The sequence below is a fragment of the Chanos chanos genome, chromosome 5, assembly GCF_902362185.1.
Source record: "Chanos chanos chromosome 5, fChaCha1.1, whole genome shotgun sequence".
Classification (NCBI taxonomy): domain Eukaryota; kingdom Metazoa; phylum Chordata; class Actinopteri; order Gonorynchiformes; family Chanidae; genus Chanos; species Chanos chanos.
Genome location: NC_044499.1, coordinates 52,236,535 through 52,251,518, shown reverse-complemented (window position 1 = coordinate 52,251,518; position 14,984 = coordinate 52,236,535). Strand labels below are relative to the sequence as shown.

The window sequence follows — 14,984 nt, the reverse complement described above, 5'->3', positions numbered from 1 at the left end:
TCTAGTCAGAGACAAAAATAAAGTAGGTCTTTCTTAAGAGTGTACCCACTGCACCTCCCCTCTGTCTCTCCCAAAGCCCCACTATACAGCGCTGCTCTCCTGTCCAGTTCATTCCACTCATCCAGTTCTCCCTGCAACCTCCTCTTCTCTCCAGTGTGTGTGTGTGTGTGCGTGTGTGTGTGTGTGTCTGTGTGTGTGTGTGTGTGTCTGTGTGTGTGTGTGTGTGCGTGCGTGTCTGTGTGTGTGTGTGTGTGTGTGTGTGTGTGTGTGTGTGTGCGTGTCTGTGTGTGTGTGTGTGCGTGTGCGTGTCTGTGTATGTGTGTGTATGTGTCTGTGTGTGTGTGTGTGTGTGTGTGTGTGTGTCTGTGTGTGTGTGTGTGTGTAGAGGAGCGTGTATGTTGGTGGTCTCAGTACCCTGAATCCCAGTCTGTCCACTCATCCCAGTAACATCCCAGTAACATCCCCGTAACGTGCCGTGAGCCTGGCTGGTCGAGACCATCCGTCGGTAGGCAGTGCACATGTCCCAGAGTGCCCGTGCAGCCCTCAGGGTGACCGTCTCTGTCCTCTCCACATTCATAGCTGTAAAGTTGTGTTCCTTTTCTCATCTGTTTTTGCTTTTCTTTGATCTTTTTTGTTCTGTTTTTAATTGTCATTGTTGATGTCTCTCTCTTTTTTTAATCAATGTTTGTTTCTGAATACATTTGGGTGTTTGGGGCAGTGATGTACGCATGTCTGGCATTTTTGTTTTGGTATATTGAAGGCTTTTCTTGTTGTTGTTGTTGTTTTTTTCTTTTTTTGAGAATTGTTTTCCGCGATAATATGTATTTTATTGTAAATATTGAAATGTGTACTGTGCTCCCACTCCCCACCTCTACTGAGATCACTCACCATCAATCAAGAGCATCCCCAATGATTCGTATTCTTTAACTGGGCTGAAATTTTTCAACAGTAATTAACTTTCCAATTTATAAAACCATCTGTTCTCTGGTCAACAACCTACAGTCACTACCTCAGCTTCTGAAGCTCTTCTCAAAAATGCCAGACAAGGGTACAGCTCTGCTCCGAGCCTTCTCCGCCAGCCCCTCCCCCTCACCGATCCAAACCAATCAGCAAACGGCTCCTCTCCTCGTCCTTCTGGTTTTCATTCTTGAGGTCAGCGAAGACCTGGGTGAAGTAGTGTGGGTCGGAGTTGATCTGCAGCATCTTGGCACTCATCAGGTTGATTATGGACAGGCAGCGGTCCCAGAATGTCTCCTTACAGCTTTCCACCAGGAAAGGCTTGAGAGGGTAGGAGATCTCGTTTCCCATGTAAGAGTAAGACAGGTAGAGGCAGGTCAACAGCACCGCTTGCAGCTCGTGTTCTGTCGCCACCTCAGACGAGACCACGTCCCGACAAAGCATGTAGACGAAGACCACGTTGGCGGGGGTGATGAAACCCTGGTCTTGCCAGCCCTGCAGCAACAGGGACCGATCCACACTCCGCAGCCACAGAACCGGGTCGGTCGGGGAGAGGTGTTTGAGCCGGTAACATCTCCGGCACAAAAACTCCCCCAGACAGCGCAGGAGCTCGCTGGTGGAGGCCTGAACCACCACGCGCTTCGGCGTGCCAGCCGCCGCGGTGGACCCGGAGAGAGGCGCCTTCTTGACGGAGGAGGCCCCGTTGTTTGAATTTTTGGAGCTGGGAATGGAGGGAGACGACTGGTCCTGAGTAAAGGTCGAGAGGTTGGCACAGGATTGCGACTTCTTCAGGTTCTCGTTGTTCAGGTGGGTGACGTTGTTCTGGTAAGTAGCGTTGGGCTGAACTTTCTTGGAGCCCTTTTTCTTGGTCGAGACAGCCACGATGCGTTTCCATGGCAACACGTTAATGAGCGAGTGCCGTTTCAGGTTCTTGTCTTTGGCGTTCTTGCTGTTCTGAACGGCGGTGTAGTGGCCCACCGTGGCTGGCCCGTCTTCGAAGAACGCGGCCTTTCGGTAACTGGGAGACAGAGAGAGCACGGTGCCCATGGTGCCAGGCGGGAGGGGGCTCGGTCTGAGGCCTCGCTGTGGCTTGGGAGACGACCACTGAGGATGCCTGGAGTCAGAGCTACGGGTCTTTCCTCACTGCTTCCAAGAGTGGAGACCCAGCTACCAGGCCCACTCTGTCTGATACATCCAAATACAAGGAGCTTCAAAGGAAGGCTAGTGTCAGGATCAGGGTTTTCCGCAGTGCCTGTAAAGAACAAAATGGATGAATCTTTACACATTAGTACTACTGAGATCATTTATTGCCTGAAATTGCTTGTTTTTTTTTTTGTGCAACGCATTTCTGTTGATGTGTCGTCGCACAATCAGACTATGATTTGATTAACCTGATGTTATCAGTTACCCACAATCCTGTCATCGAGAGTAGACTAGTTGGATTTAGAAAACCAGACACATCTGAGCCTTTTATCGGTGATACACGTTTATGTGGACATGACTAGATGACAAAGCAGTTCGTTATGCGTCATCATAACTTGTCATTTTGTTTTTTGTTTTTTCCCTAAACAGTTGCATTCAACATCACTTTGTAATTAAAGAAAAACTGTGATACCCAATACTCAAGAACTGAGATCCGGAGATCAGCATAGAAGAGTCGCGTCAGACACTGGGTAAAATCGTTCCTTTTCCTCCCTTCTGTTTTCTGCGTTTACCCAATGAACAGCGGGATATAGTGAACTACGGACTATGACAAGGATTAGCTAAAGCCAAGAGAACATCCCAGAACGCTCCATTCAAGTTGACGGTAAAAACACTGTTATTTTTGGAATGTCGAAATCCGTTGCGATTCTGATAAAGCAGGAAAAAATAACTGGCGCTCTTCGATGCAATAATTTCCCAGGAAAAAATATATTAACATCGAATAGGATCAAAACACTGACGCATCTGTGCGTCCTCACTTGATCGGAAGCCTTTATTGATCTTTACAGTAACCTACTTTTTTTTCCTCACGGAAACAAAGATGTCCAAATTCGTTTGTGTTTAATCGACACCAAAGGAGACCGATGAAATTGAATATACTTCTTACATGGCCAATGCAATACAGTAGGTAGAGGATCAAAGTGAAGATAAGGAGGAATCCATCTCCACTCCAATGCCCATCCTCCATATTTAGCTTTAAAATGGAAGTCTGGACGTAAACACCCTTACAGTTCAACAATACACACACCACCAAGCAAAAGCCTCAATGCAGAGGGTATATATATATGTATGTATGTATGTGTGTATGTATGTGTGTGTGTGTGTGTGTGTGTGTGTGTGTGTATATATATATATATAAAACATATTCTTAGAAAAGATAATTGAATAAATCTCTTTGCATCCGTCGAGACTTTAAAACTGTGATTGGAAAACTGATCTCATGGACATTTGAGGACTGAACATATCTTAGTTTTATTACCATCAAGATTAAAAAAAATGCTCTGGTTTGAACAATGTAATAATCTCCCAGTTCCTCAATTAAGATCCCTTTGAAATGAATAGAGAAATATGCACGGTGTTGCTGTCGCGTTTGTGTGCGCCTCATTCGCTCGGCTACTGTCCAAGGTTCTGAAAATGTGCGCCCAGTCATAACAAAGATGCTCGATACAAAACACGGACATTCCGATGAGTGGCGTTTTAAAACGCACCCTTTATAGCTGCTTTTGTCAGGCAACAAAAACAGAGGCTTTATTTTCGAGTGTGGATAATTATTCGGATAACAGGGATTCGCATAGATATTACAGAGTAAATAGATCGTAAAACTCGTTTAGAAAATAGAGAAAATACCGTTTAAATTAGATTGGCTCTGTATATTTGCACCAAATATTCCTGCTATTTTGCTGTTTATAAAATCAAGACAATGCGGTAAAAAAAATAATTATTTGTGCTACTCACAGTGAGACGTCCCTCCTTGGCGTGATGTGAGGGAAGAGCCGCAGTAATGGCTGTGTTTGTGTATCCTTTGTTGCGCATTAAGCTGATAACAGATCAACCATCTTAAGGAATGTGTGTGATGAAAAGAATGCGAGTAAATTCCGATGAAAGAAAAAAAAAGCCTTTAATCAAACAAGGGATTCCGCGCCTCGTCTGTCTTGACGGAGGTCTCCACAGGAGCGCCTCTTCTCTGCTGATATTAGTCTGTCTCTCTGCTGGATGGAGATGCAGAGAGCTGTGAGCGGTGCGATTGGTCCTCTCTGTGAGAGGTGTTTGCTAGGCTGACACCAGTTCTGTTGTACAGGGAGGACTCAAGCGGAAAACAGCAGACGAGCGCCGCTCCGTGCCCTGTCCTTGGTGCTGCCCCCCCCCCCCCCCCCCCCCCCCCCCCCCCCCCCCCCCCACACACACACACACACACACACACACACACAACTCCGCCCAATTTTCTGTAAACAAACCACTCATTCTGTAATAACTGTAGCATTGTTGCTCAAATTAGCCTACATGTTGATTGTGATCCCGTTGTGTTTTTGTGTGTGTGTGTGTGTGTGTGTAAGTGAAATCGCGAAACACAAAAACTACACTTGGCAAACAGAGGCAAACCATTTACAGATGTTTTCAGGGGAAGTGCAAACATACAGAACATATTAACTACAATTTTTTTTACAAACAGCACCTTCAGCATCTGAAGTGGTAATAGGTGATTAAATTTAAGTATTCAGCATTAAGGATGTTTGATGGATCATAGAAATTTTGATTTCAAATCTAAATCTGCTTTAATAGAACCCGTCTGACATTTGACATTATTGTAATAGGCCAGAAGGCGCAGGTCTGTTAAGCGGCAGATCAGTGAATTCGTAATGCATTGATCGTTTGTTCTGTTTCATCTTTCATAGGACCTTTCATAGCAGCATGTGCAAACTGTATTCATCAACCTGTGTGTGTCTCGTTATAGAGGCCTACCGCGCGCATCAGTGGCATGGTCCCTCGTGTGTCAAGTCTGGCTGTAAGGGATCTGTGGCGTTGTGTAAGAGATGACATTTTGAAGGTTCTGTAATGTGACAGTATAAAAATATACATAATATAACATAGAAAACAAACTGCAGTGGCAAAACAATTGTCATAAATCAAAGACTATGGAGGAAATAAAGCTAGCTGTAGGCCGTCGTAAAACTACAAATCACAGCTTCCCATTACATTTCCTCCCGGCATGCTTGTAGGTGATGCTTTTTTTTTCATTCTCGCGAGTGTTTAGGCAAACTGATGTTTGAATTGGTAAGATGGCGGCCGCGGCGGTAGTTGAATTTCAGAGAGCTCAGTCTCTCATCAGCACGGACCGAAATGCATCTATCGACATTTTACATTCAATCGGTAAGTTTTGTTAGTGTATGATAACCCATGAAAACCTGGACTTTAAGTACTGTTTTAGTCAATTTTGCCTGAGTAGAAGCCCGTGATTGTTGCCTCTGAGCCGGCTATCACGGTGCTGACTCACTGTAGCGTTGCTAGGCTAGCCCAGTTTGAATGACCATGAACGGGATTGTTAGCAGTTATGCTAGCTGTTTAGCAAAGCTAGCCAAGTTTGAGTGTAAATGAATGGGTTTGTTAGCAGCAATGCTAAGTGGTTATGTGCTGACAAGCTCAGTAGGCCAGAAATGAGAAGCGTCGGTATAGGTTGTGACTCACTATTTAGGGATATAGTTGTGATCTTACTTTATGCATGGTTGTATTTTGCGTTGTTTGCTTGAATAAATAACGAAAACCGTAAAAATGTGAGCAATTAAGGAGTGAAAATCGTCAGTGTGTCTGAACCAGCCGCTCGCCGATTATGCAGTGACATTAAGACATTGAATAAGCCTTAGTATAATAATTTGAAATTGTTTGGATTATTTCTTTCTGTGTGTTTGGATTTTTCCATGCTCTGCTCTCAGGTTTTTCTGCCCAGTGTTTTTGTCAGCTGTCCCGCTAACTTTAACTGTGTACAGAATGTGAAACTAATTTGGATCTCGTCAACTCGAGATTTTGTTTATTCAGAGAACAGCTGCCAAGCCTGAGTCTTTGCTCTGACGGAGGTTTTGCACCCTGCCAAAGTGAATAACCGGCCCAAATTTAGCCTGTTATTTTCGTCCAGATATTACTGTCGAGATGTTCTGTGCTTTGTTAAGGAATTTTAATTAACTGTTAGCTAGTCTACCCCACTGACTTTTTCACGATTTATCTGCACACACATCGTAACAGGAGGATTTAGTCTACTGTTGATTTTAACGTGTTATTGTTATTGGGATGGCCTGTGCACTTGTTTTTAGCGTAAGTCTCTTGTGTTAACATCAAGACCATTTACTAATTTTATTTTTTTGGCTACGAACTTTTAAACATATGTGAGTGTTTTGTTAGTCCGTCTGGGGTTTATTCTCTCCTTCCTGTATGATTCACGTCCAGAACAGTTGGAACACTGTCTCACAGCAAACTCTTTAGCTGAAGTGAGTCATCTTGGGCCACAGTGAAGTCAGTCATAAACATTGTGTTGCTGGGTTTTGTTCAGTGGGCTGAGCTTTTTTTTTCTCTTTTTTTTTCACCTCCTGCAGTGAGGAGAGATGTTCAGCAGGACGATGAGGAGGCGGTGCGAGTTAAGGAGCAGAGCATCCTGGAGCTTGGGGCTCTCCTGGCCAAGACTGGACAGGCTGCAGGTAGGAGTCGAACCCATGCGGTGCTGGGCGAGGTGGAGAGGGCAGGTAGGAGTCTGCCTACGCTGTGGATGGAGAGACAGTGTTGGCAGGAACTCAGTGATTGTGTCTGTGTGGAATAAGAAGAAATCTAGGTGGTATAAGTCTAGTGCAGGTGAGTCACTGGTAATGCCTCAGGTAAATTTTGCTCCATCATAAAAGACAGGCACAGTGTTAGCCTTAGCTCACCTGCAAGAGAACCTGACTCTGTTTCCGGGGGGGGGGGTGGGGGGGATGGGAGGGGGTTAGTGGTTTGAAACCAGCCAGGGTTGTGTGTGTTACGTAAGCTTGTCATTACACATGGCTGGACGTGTACCAGGACCACTGATGTCTCAATCACTCACAGTTTCATCCCCCCCCCCCCACCCCCCATCATAAAAACTGTGGAGTAGCCTATAATGAAATCAGAACTACATTTACCATACTGTTAGCAATGGTATATTGCTGTATAGCAATGGAATATTTCAGTATTGAATTCCTAAATTAACCACGCCCCCTATTTGGAAGTGGTTTGGGAAAAAAAGGGGCTGCCTATAACCAGTGAAAGCTCTTCCACACTGTTTGAAACGTTGTCCGTCACATTCTGTTTTCATTCACTCTGACAGTACAATCGATGAAACAGCATCTTGTCCTGTCAGGCATGTTGTGATGATCTCCATATTCTTCTCTCTCATTAAGGAAATGTGTCAGTTTTCATGATTTGGAGTAGAACTGTGTTTGTTTTCAGGCTGTTATTTCTTCAGTATGGACACAGATCTTGACTGTTTGTCTCTTGGCTGAGTGTTGACACGGCAGGTTGATGCAGACTGTTGTCTTTTTGGAGTGTGACCGGTGTGTACTGTCCCGTTACAGAGCTGGGGGGCCTGCTGAAGTTCGTCAGACCCTTCCTGATCTCCATCAGCAAGGCCAAGGCGGCCCGCCTGGTGCGCTCTCTGCTGGACCTGTTTCTGGACATGGAGGCAGCCACAGGCCAGGAGGTGGAGCTGTGTCTGGAGTGTATTGAGTGGGCCAAAGCAGAGAAGAGAACCTTTCTCAGACAGGCTCTGGAGGTAAATCAGCTCACGCGCTCACGTCTCTGGATTGTCATTGTTACTGAGTCCCAGTGACCGGTGTTGGCCGGTCCATTCCTTTAACCTGGTCCTGCAGAACCAGGTTCGGTCTGACATTCGCATGTCATACGGGGCTGGCTGGGTCAGGGACAGAGGTAGTAAAATAAAACTGACCTGGGTGTGTGATCTTTCTCAAATGGACTGAGAAACTTGGCCTGGAGTCATCAGATTCAGCGCTGTTGTTTGATCTCAGTGCCTCTGCTCTGTGTGCTTTGGAAATGTGAGTCTGTGTTCCCCTCTGTTAAAAAACAAAACAAAACCTTAATCTAGACACGTGTAAGTTTCTTCCATCTTTGAAGTACATCTCATATTTTATTCCTGTCAGATTAATTATCCCACTTGGCAAATATTCTCTTGTTTTATGAAGGAGAAATGTCTAGGATACCATTTTTGGAATTTTGACACCCCCCCCTCTATTTCAAGACCTCTTTCATACCTTATATGTAGATATTTTCATGTCATTGAAGAAATCTGACCACGCCGCTAGCAAATAACTCTGCTTTTTTCCAAACATCTCCTGAGAGCGTTCTGCTTGGTGGTTTGGGAGAGTGTGTTAGTGGTTTTGAGTGACAGCGACGCTGGCCAGTGGATGTATAGTGTCAGTAAAGTCTAACAGTCCCTCCCCCTCTGCCCAGGCTCGCCTGATCTCGCTGTATTTCGACACTAAAAGGTTCCAGGAGGCTCTTCAGCTGGGTGAGTGTCGTACATCAGAACACGTTCACTTTTCACTTTCAGTTTGCACTGAACACGAGTCTCCACATGACTAACGCGTGTCTCCACATGACAGTGTTTGACTTAACGTTCACCCTTCTCCACTGACTTATTCCCACTTCACTTTTTATTAGCTCTGGTCAGAGGCTTTTCAGTGCACGGTGCACTTTTGGGAAACAGGCTTTATTGAGAAGTTGTTCATGTCTGAAGAGAGGTGACTGATCTGTTCAGTATCGTTTGAATGCTATGACGGTGAACCTGGGGCAGGTTTATTGAAGAGGAAAAGCTCTTTGTGTAGTGTGGAGGCTGGGAAAATGCCTCCCCTGATTTAAAACGATGAAACCATCCCTTCCTAGGCTCCCAGCTCTTGCAGGAGCTGAAGAAGATGGATGACAAGGCCCTGCTGGTGGAGGTCCAGCTGCTGGAGAGCAAGACGTACCACGCCCTCAGTAACCTGCCCAAGGCTCGCGCCGCCCTCACCTCCGCCCGCACCACCGCCAACGCCATCTACTGCCCCCCCAAGCTCCAGGCCGCTCTGGACATGCAGTCAGGCAGGTGTCTGCGTGTCGTCTGTGTGTGACGTCTCCGTGTAAAAGCTGTGTGTGTGTGTATGTGAGAGAGAGAGAGAGAGTCTGTTCTCTGTGTGAAGATGGCGTGTGTGTGTGTGTGTGTAACTGCTGTCTGTATGTCGTACAGGGATTATCCACGCTGCGGAAGAGAAGGATTGGAAGACGGCCTACTCTTATTTCTTTGAGGCGTTTGAGGGCTATGACTCCATCGACAGCCCCAGAGCCATCACTGCCCTCAAATACATGCTCCTCTGCAAGATTATGCTCAACACGTAAGATCTCTGTTTGTCTCTCTTTCTCTCTGTCTCTGTCTCTCCCTCTCTCTCTGTCTCTCTCTCTCTCTCTCTCTCTCATATATCTGTCAGTGGGTACACTGCTGATCTGTCAGTGTGAGGGAAATGCACTGTCAGATGAGCAGTGAGACAGACGTGAGGTAGATTGTAATGTGTTGGTTGCATGGCTCTGTTAGTGTGTGTGACTGGAGCTCTTAGAGCTGAACTGCTGTGTTGTGTTTCAGACCAGAGGAGGTGCAGGCTCTGATCAGTGGTAAACTGGCTCTTCGGTACGCTGGGAGACAGGTACAGATCCTCTCTCTGTCTGTCTCTCTCTCCCCCTGCTTTTTTCCCTCCCTCCTCAGTGGCTCTCTGACACAGACCTGGCTGATCTGTCTGACTGCAGCTTGGCCTGTAACACTGCCCAAAAACACATCCAGGCAATCAGCTTTATATGTTAATGACCTCCCTCAAATCTCTCTCTCTTTCTCTGCTCTTTCCAGACAGATGCACTGAAATCTGTAGCGCAGGCCAGCAAGAACAGATCATTATCAGACTTTGAAAAGGTGAGATCTCTGGGCTGTTTAGTCATATAAGGATGTGGTCATATTCCCTCTCTCAATGATTCTTACTTTCATCTCTCTCTCTCTCTCTCTCTCACACACACACACACTCACACACACACACACACACTCACACACACACACACACACACACACACACACACAGGCTCTTACAGAGTACACAGCGGAGCTGAGGAACGACCCGATCATTAACACGCATCTGGCCAAGCTCTACGACAACCTTCTAGAACAGAACCTCATCAGAGTCATCGAGCCTTTCTCCAGAGTGCAGGTGAAGGCCGCCGCTCACACGCCACATACGTCACTCAGATCTCTGTTGGACATGTATTCTCCCCAGCTAAAATAAATCTTATAATCATATACTGTGAGCCCAAATGTACGCCTGTGTTTAGATTTTTCTTTATTTTTTCAGCACTTTTCTGTTTGAATCATTGTCTTTGACCGTTTTCTCGCTTCTCTCCTTTCAGATCACACACATATCAGGTCTCATCAGGCTGTCAAAGGTAATGACCTCTGCCCTCAGTGTGACTCCTTCATCTTTTACTGTGGTGGAGAGAGTTTGTGCTCTTTGACCCCGAACACATGGGCATCATTTGACTCAGTGTGTAGCTAAATTACAGCAGTATCACATCTGCCAGTATACTTCCACATGCATACACACAAACCTGTACTCACAGTAATGTACACACACACACACACAATGTCTACTCACAGTAATGTACACACACACACACACACACACAATGTCTACTCACAGTAATGTACACACACACACACACACACACACAATGTCTGCTCACAGTAATGTACACACACACACACACAGATTTCTGCTCATAGTAATGTACACACACAAATGTCTAGTACTAACAGTAATGCGCACACACACACACACACACACACACACACACAAGACTCATCAGTCTCCAGGTCAGACAGAGCGGGAGCACAGTAATGACACATTAAAGCTTTAGCTGTCAGTGTGCTGCTGGTGTGTGTTTAGTCTCGTGCTGTGATGTGCAGAGTGCAGTCTGTATAAAGTGTGTCTGTCACTGTGGGTCCAGACTGGAGGTGTCGCGTGGTCCCACATCAGTACATTCACACTTATTAAACCCTGAGTAGGAAACTGGAAACAGCACGCTGCTTCTCTGTACTGCTCCAGCTCAGAGGACATGAGACTGTCAGTGTTGTGTGTAAATATGGTCTTATTTAAAATGACATCAGGTGCTTAGGCCCAGCACAGCATACCTGCTCTCCATCTCTACCTGTACTACAGAGTTCTGTTAACACACACACACACAGAGATGAAGCCACAGGGGTAATGTGCTCTGTTGTTTGTCTGCAGGAGGATGTGGAGAGGAAACTGTCCCAGATGATTCTGGACAAGAAGTTTCACGGTAAGTCTGGTCACAGCCCCGCCAGTCCGACGGGTCGAATCATGACCTCTGTTTCGCCCTGCTGTGTGTTAAGACAGCTCTGTCTGTGTGCTGGTGTGTGTTCAAGCAGCTGTCTCTGTGTGTGTGTGCGTGGTAGGAATCTTGGACCAGGGTGAGGGAGTCCTCATTATCTTTGAGGAACCAGCTGTGGACAAAACCTATGAAGCTGCGCTGGAGACCATTCAGAACATGAGTAAAGTGGTGGATTCGCTCTACAACAAAGCCAAGAAGCTGACATAGGTAAGAGAGCGGGAGAGGTGTGGGCTGACATAGGTAAGAGAGCGGGAGAGGTGTGGGCTGACATAGGTAAGAGAGCGGGAGAGGTGTGGGCTGACATAGGTAAGAGAGCGGGAGAGGTGTGGGCTGACATAGGTAAGAGAGCGGGAGAGGTGTGGTCTGACATAGGTAAGAGAGCGGGAGAGGTGTGGGCTGACATAGGTAAGAGAGCGGGAGAGGTGTGGTCTCTCCGTGGTCCTCGGCCGTCTTCATCACCACACTCAGGTGCTGCATTTAACCGACTACATGTTCAGTGTCAAATTAAAGCTGGAGTAATGGGGCTCAGTGAATCACTCAAACACCTGTCAGACTGTCTCAGCCGGCTTTACCACGGTCAGGGTGGGGGGGTTTTATCTTTAGTCAGCAGGTACTTGTGTACAATGCAGGGTTTTACAGCGAGTTAACCATTCACTGCCCTTCACTGTTGGTCCTGTGGTATGTGTGTGATGTAAATTTGTACCGATGTGCGCGTAGTTTCTGGAAGGCAAGTCTCTTCAGCGGAGGGGTCAATGACCGAGGTCACGTCTCAGTCGCACAGTCAGCCAGAGATCATCTCAGTTTGACAAACCAGTGAAATTTCTCACTTAATGTAACAGTGGTGACAGACGTAACACTAAAGCTGGTCTTGAACACTACTGAAGCAGTGTGAACGTGTGTTTCTGTCTTTCTCTTACAGAAAAAACGACAAGACAACAGCTCGATGAAGCGTGTGTGTGTGTGTGTGTGCGTGTGCGCGTGTGTGTGGCGCCAACACGTGGAACCTTTTTTTGTAAGGCCAGAAGGGACAGCGGAATTCAAGACCCAAAATCCACAACAGAATTCATGGTTTCACCAACGGACAGCTCTTACCACAACAGAATTCATGGTTTCACCAATGGACAGCTCTTACCACAACAGAATTCATGGTTTCACCAACGGACAGCTTTTCCCTCATCGTTCAGTGGACAAACCTCATCCAACTCCTTTTTATTACAGTTATTATTAATATTTTTTTTTTTCGTTCTTTTCCTTTTTTTTTGTCCAATGTATTGTTCAGCGGCCCCTAGAGGCCATCAGGGAACATTGCACAACCACAATAAAATATTGAGAAGAAATCATTACACATAAATACACAACTGTCCTACAGATGATATCTCCATTAAACCTTCAGAGGTGCAGTACTGTCCCAAGGCCTCCCCTGTCCTCGAGTTAGGAGCAGCTTTGGTCAGGTGGGGTTTTTATTTTTGCTCCCAAGAGAGAATTTTTATCAGTGTTTCTCCGAGCGTGGAGGCCCTGACCGAGCCCGTGTGTGAGGAGGGACAGGAAATGACCCTGAACTTTACGACTCGTCATTAAGCAGAAATGCAGTTACCAGCTGTCACGTCAGAGCCTGCTTGTTTTTCTTTTGTCTGTTAATGTTCTCTTTTCCCTCATTATGTTGTATAATAGCACAGATTTTCTGGTTTCATCTGAACAAGTTAAGAGAAGAGGCATTATCTCTGCCCTCAGAGCTCAGTGTGGTCGAGCGTCCTGCTGAAGACACTGACCACTGCATCCTCACCCTGGATGCAGAAACACAGATTCTCTGGTTCCTTCCATTCTCTATGTCAACACATGCCCCAAATATTTCATTTCAAGAAATTCACAAATAAATCCTCCGTATTTTTAAGTCTCTTCCCTGCCTTTTGGAAATGTAATGTTTATTTCACGTTTCTTTTTTCCCCCCTTTTTGAGATGTTTGTGGTTTAATTAATATTTTATGCTTATAGTGTTGCAGCAGGAATTTGGTTGAAAATATGGAATGTATTTGGCCGGTCTGGTCTGGTTCTGATTTCTTTTTGCATGTTATTGTGGTAGTGGTACCTAGCATCAGCCTGAGGGGTTGTGGTAGTGGAGGTGTGGGAACGGCAGCTGCGGTAGAGCCCCTGTTTTAGTGCCCGAGGAGCGGATGGGGAGACGGGTGTACCTCGGTGAACAAGGAAAAACAGAACTATGAAATCCACACCGGAGGCTGGAGCTTAAGTGTCTAGTTTACTAAAACCTTTCGCGTATGTACATTGGCTTTGCTTGTCCAAAGAGCGTAACGGGGTCGGTGATTGGTGCATTACAGACGCCTTGACCAATCACTGATCAGTTATATAGGTTTATATTGGTTTCAGTAAATCTTACTCTTAGTCGGACTGTACACTCGATATTAAATTGTTGATCACAGCCAATAGGGGTTTTATTTATATTAACTTTAAATTAAAAGGAGTTCTGTTTTGCTGTCTTTTGAAACCCCGTAGATCGGCTGGGGATGGTGCGAGTAGAGGAAATGCATGCGCGTTTTAAAGGGGTGTGTGTGTATTCCGTTATCATCATATATGTCTGGTTGATCTGCCATGTTCAGACTTCCTACCGTATTCAAATCGAGCTTCAACAAAAAGTATTTACTTTTTAAGTGCCATAGGCTGCACTGAGATCAATCATTTATTTATATTTGAAAGATTTACGCATTTTTTGGAGCTGGTTCATTGGTCTGCTACCGAGCCATGTTCTCAGAACCGCGCTTACTGACAAAGCAGCGCGCTCACTAAAGACCGTGAAAAGGAGAAACGTTCATGAAACTGAATAATGGACGATGAACCAGAACACAAACTAAACTCTGTTTAACGTTAGACGGCGCATCCGCTCATACTCTTAAGTCTGCCGTTGTTTCGATGCCACATACAACTATTTGTATATCGGCCCCTTTTAATCCGTATTTTTCTCTCTCTCCGTTTTCAACTACATTGGTCACTCTTAGGCAGTCTTCAACCCCTGGGTCAATTGCCAAACGAGCCAACACCAACTTTCACTTGCCTGTTCTTTTTATTTACATCACTATCAAATGTACACAGATCGTGCTGACCAACAACGACACAGTATATCTGATGTTCAGATAAGTTCAAATAAATTTTTTTTCAAATGGTTTTCTCTGGTCTTTCTGCCAGTCGAGCCTGGTCCATTCTTTTTATTCAATGAAATGGAAAATTAACATAAAAAATTACACAAGAAGAAATTACACATGTGAAACTAACGTTAATATTTAGCTGACACGACACTGATAAACACTTATGCTACTGACATGGAGCTGCTAATTTGAACTTTATTAACTTCGCTCTTGAATTAACGCAGAGTAGGCCACTGTGACTGAAGAACAACTATATCCAGTATTGATCTGTAAAACCGCTGAAACTACTACAAGAGAGGTGCGACTTTCAGTGCTAAACTGGAAATAGTCCTTTGTTGATACTAATAATTTAGAATGCTGTTAAAGGCTAACAGATAAAATAAAGATGCCTTCCGGCGCTGTTGGTAGCCGTCTCAAACGTCAGAGAGCGCCTCCCTACGCAGCTGCGCTGAGTGAG

General features: G+C 45.5%; 2 protein-coding genes across 3 annotated transcripts; one reads left to right on the top strand and one right to left on the bottom strand.

The window, feature by feature from the left end:
• Positions 1 to 1,089: 1,089 nt before the first annotated feature.
• cdk5r1b (cyclin dependent kinase 5, regulatory subunit 1b (p35)) lies at positions 1,090 to 2,004 on the bottom strand. The gene has a single exon (XM_030775775.1). It carries the CDS (start codon positions 2,002 to 2,004, stop codon positions 1,090 to 1,092), a length of 915 nt encoding a protein of 304 aa, XP_030631635.1.
• Positions 2,005 to 5,216: 3,212 nt separating this feature from the next.
• On the top strand, positions 5,217 to 13,254 carry psmd11b (proteasome 26S subunit, non-ATPase 11b). 2 transcript variants are annotated; one of them, XM_030775506.1, is made up of 13 exons: positions 5,217 to 5,307; positions 6,522 to 6,623; positions 7,512 to 7,708; positions 8,404 to 8,461; positions 8,836 to 9,030; positions 9,176 to 9,320; positions 9,566 to 9,626; positions 9,824 to 9,886; positions 10,050 to 10,175; positions 10,372 to 10,407; positions 11,250 to 11,301; positions 11,438 to 11,580; positions 12,293 to 13,254. In XM_030775506.1, the coding sequence occupies exons 1-12, from the start codon at positions 5,217 to 5,219 to the stop codon at positions 11,578 to 11,580; spliced, it is 1,269 nt and encodes a 422-aa protein (XP_030631366.1). In that variant the 3' UTR covers positions 12,293 to 13,254. The 2 variants fall into 2 exon arrangements, with proteins under 2 accessions (XP_030631366.1, XP_030631367.1); XM_030775507.1 differs by lacking the exon at positions 12,293 to 13,254 and adding an exon at positions 11,614 to 11,684.
• The last annotated feature ends 1,730 nt before the right edge of the window (positions 13,255 to 14,984 follow it).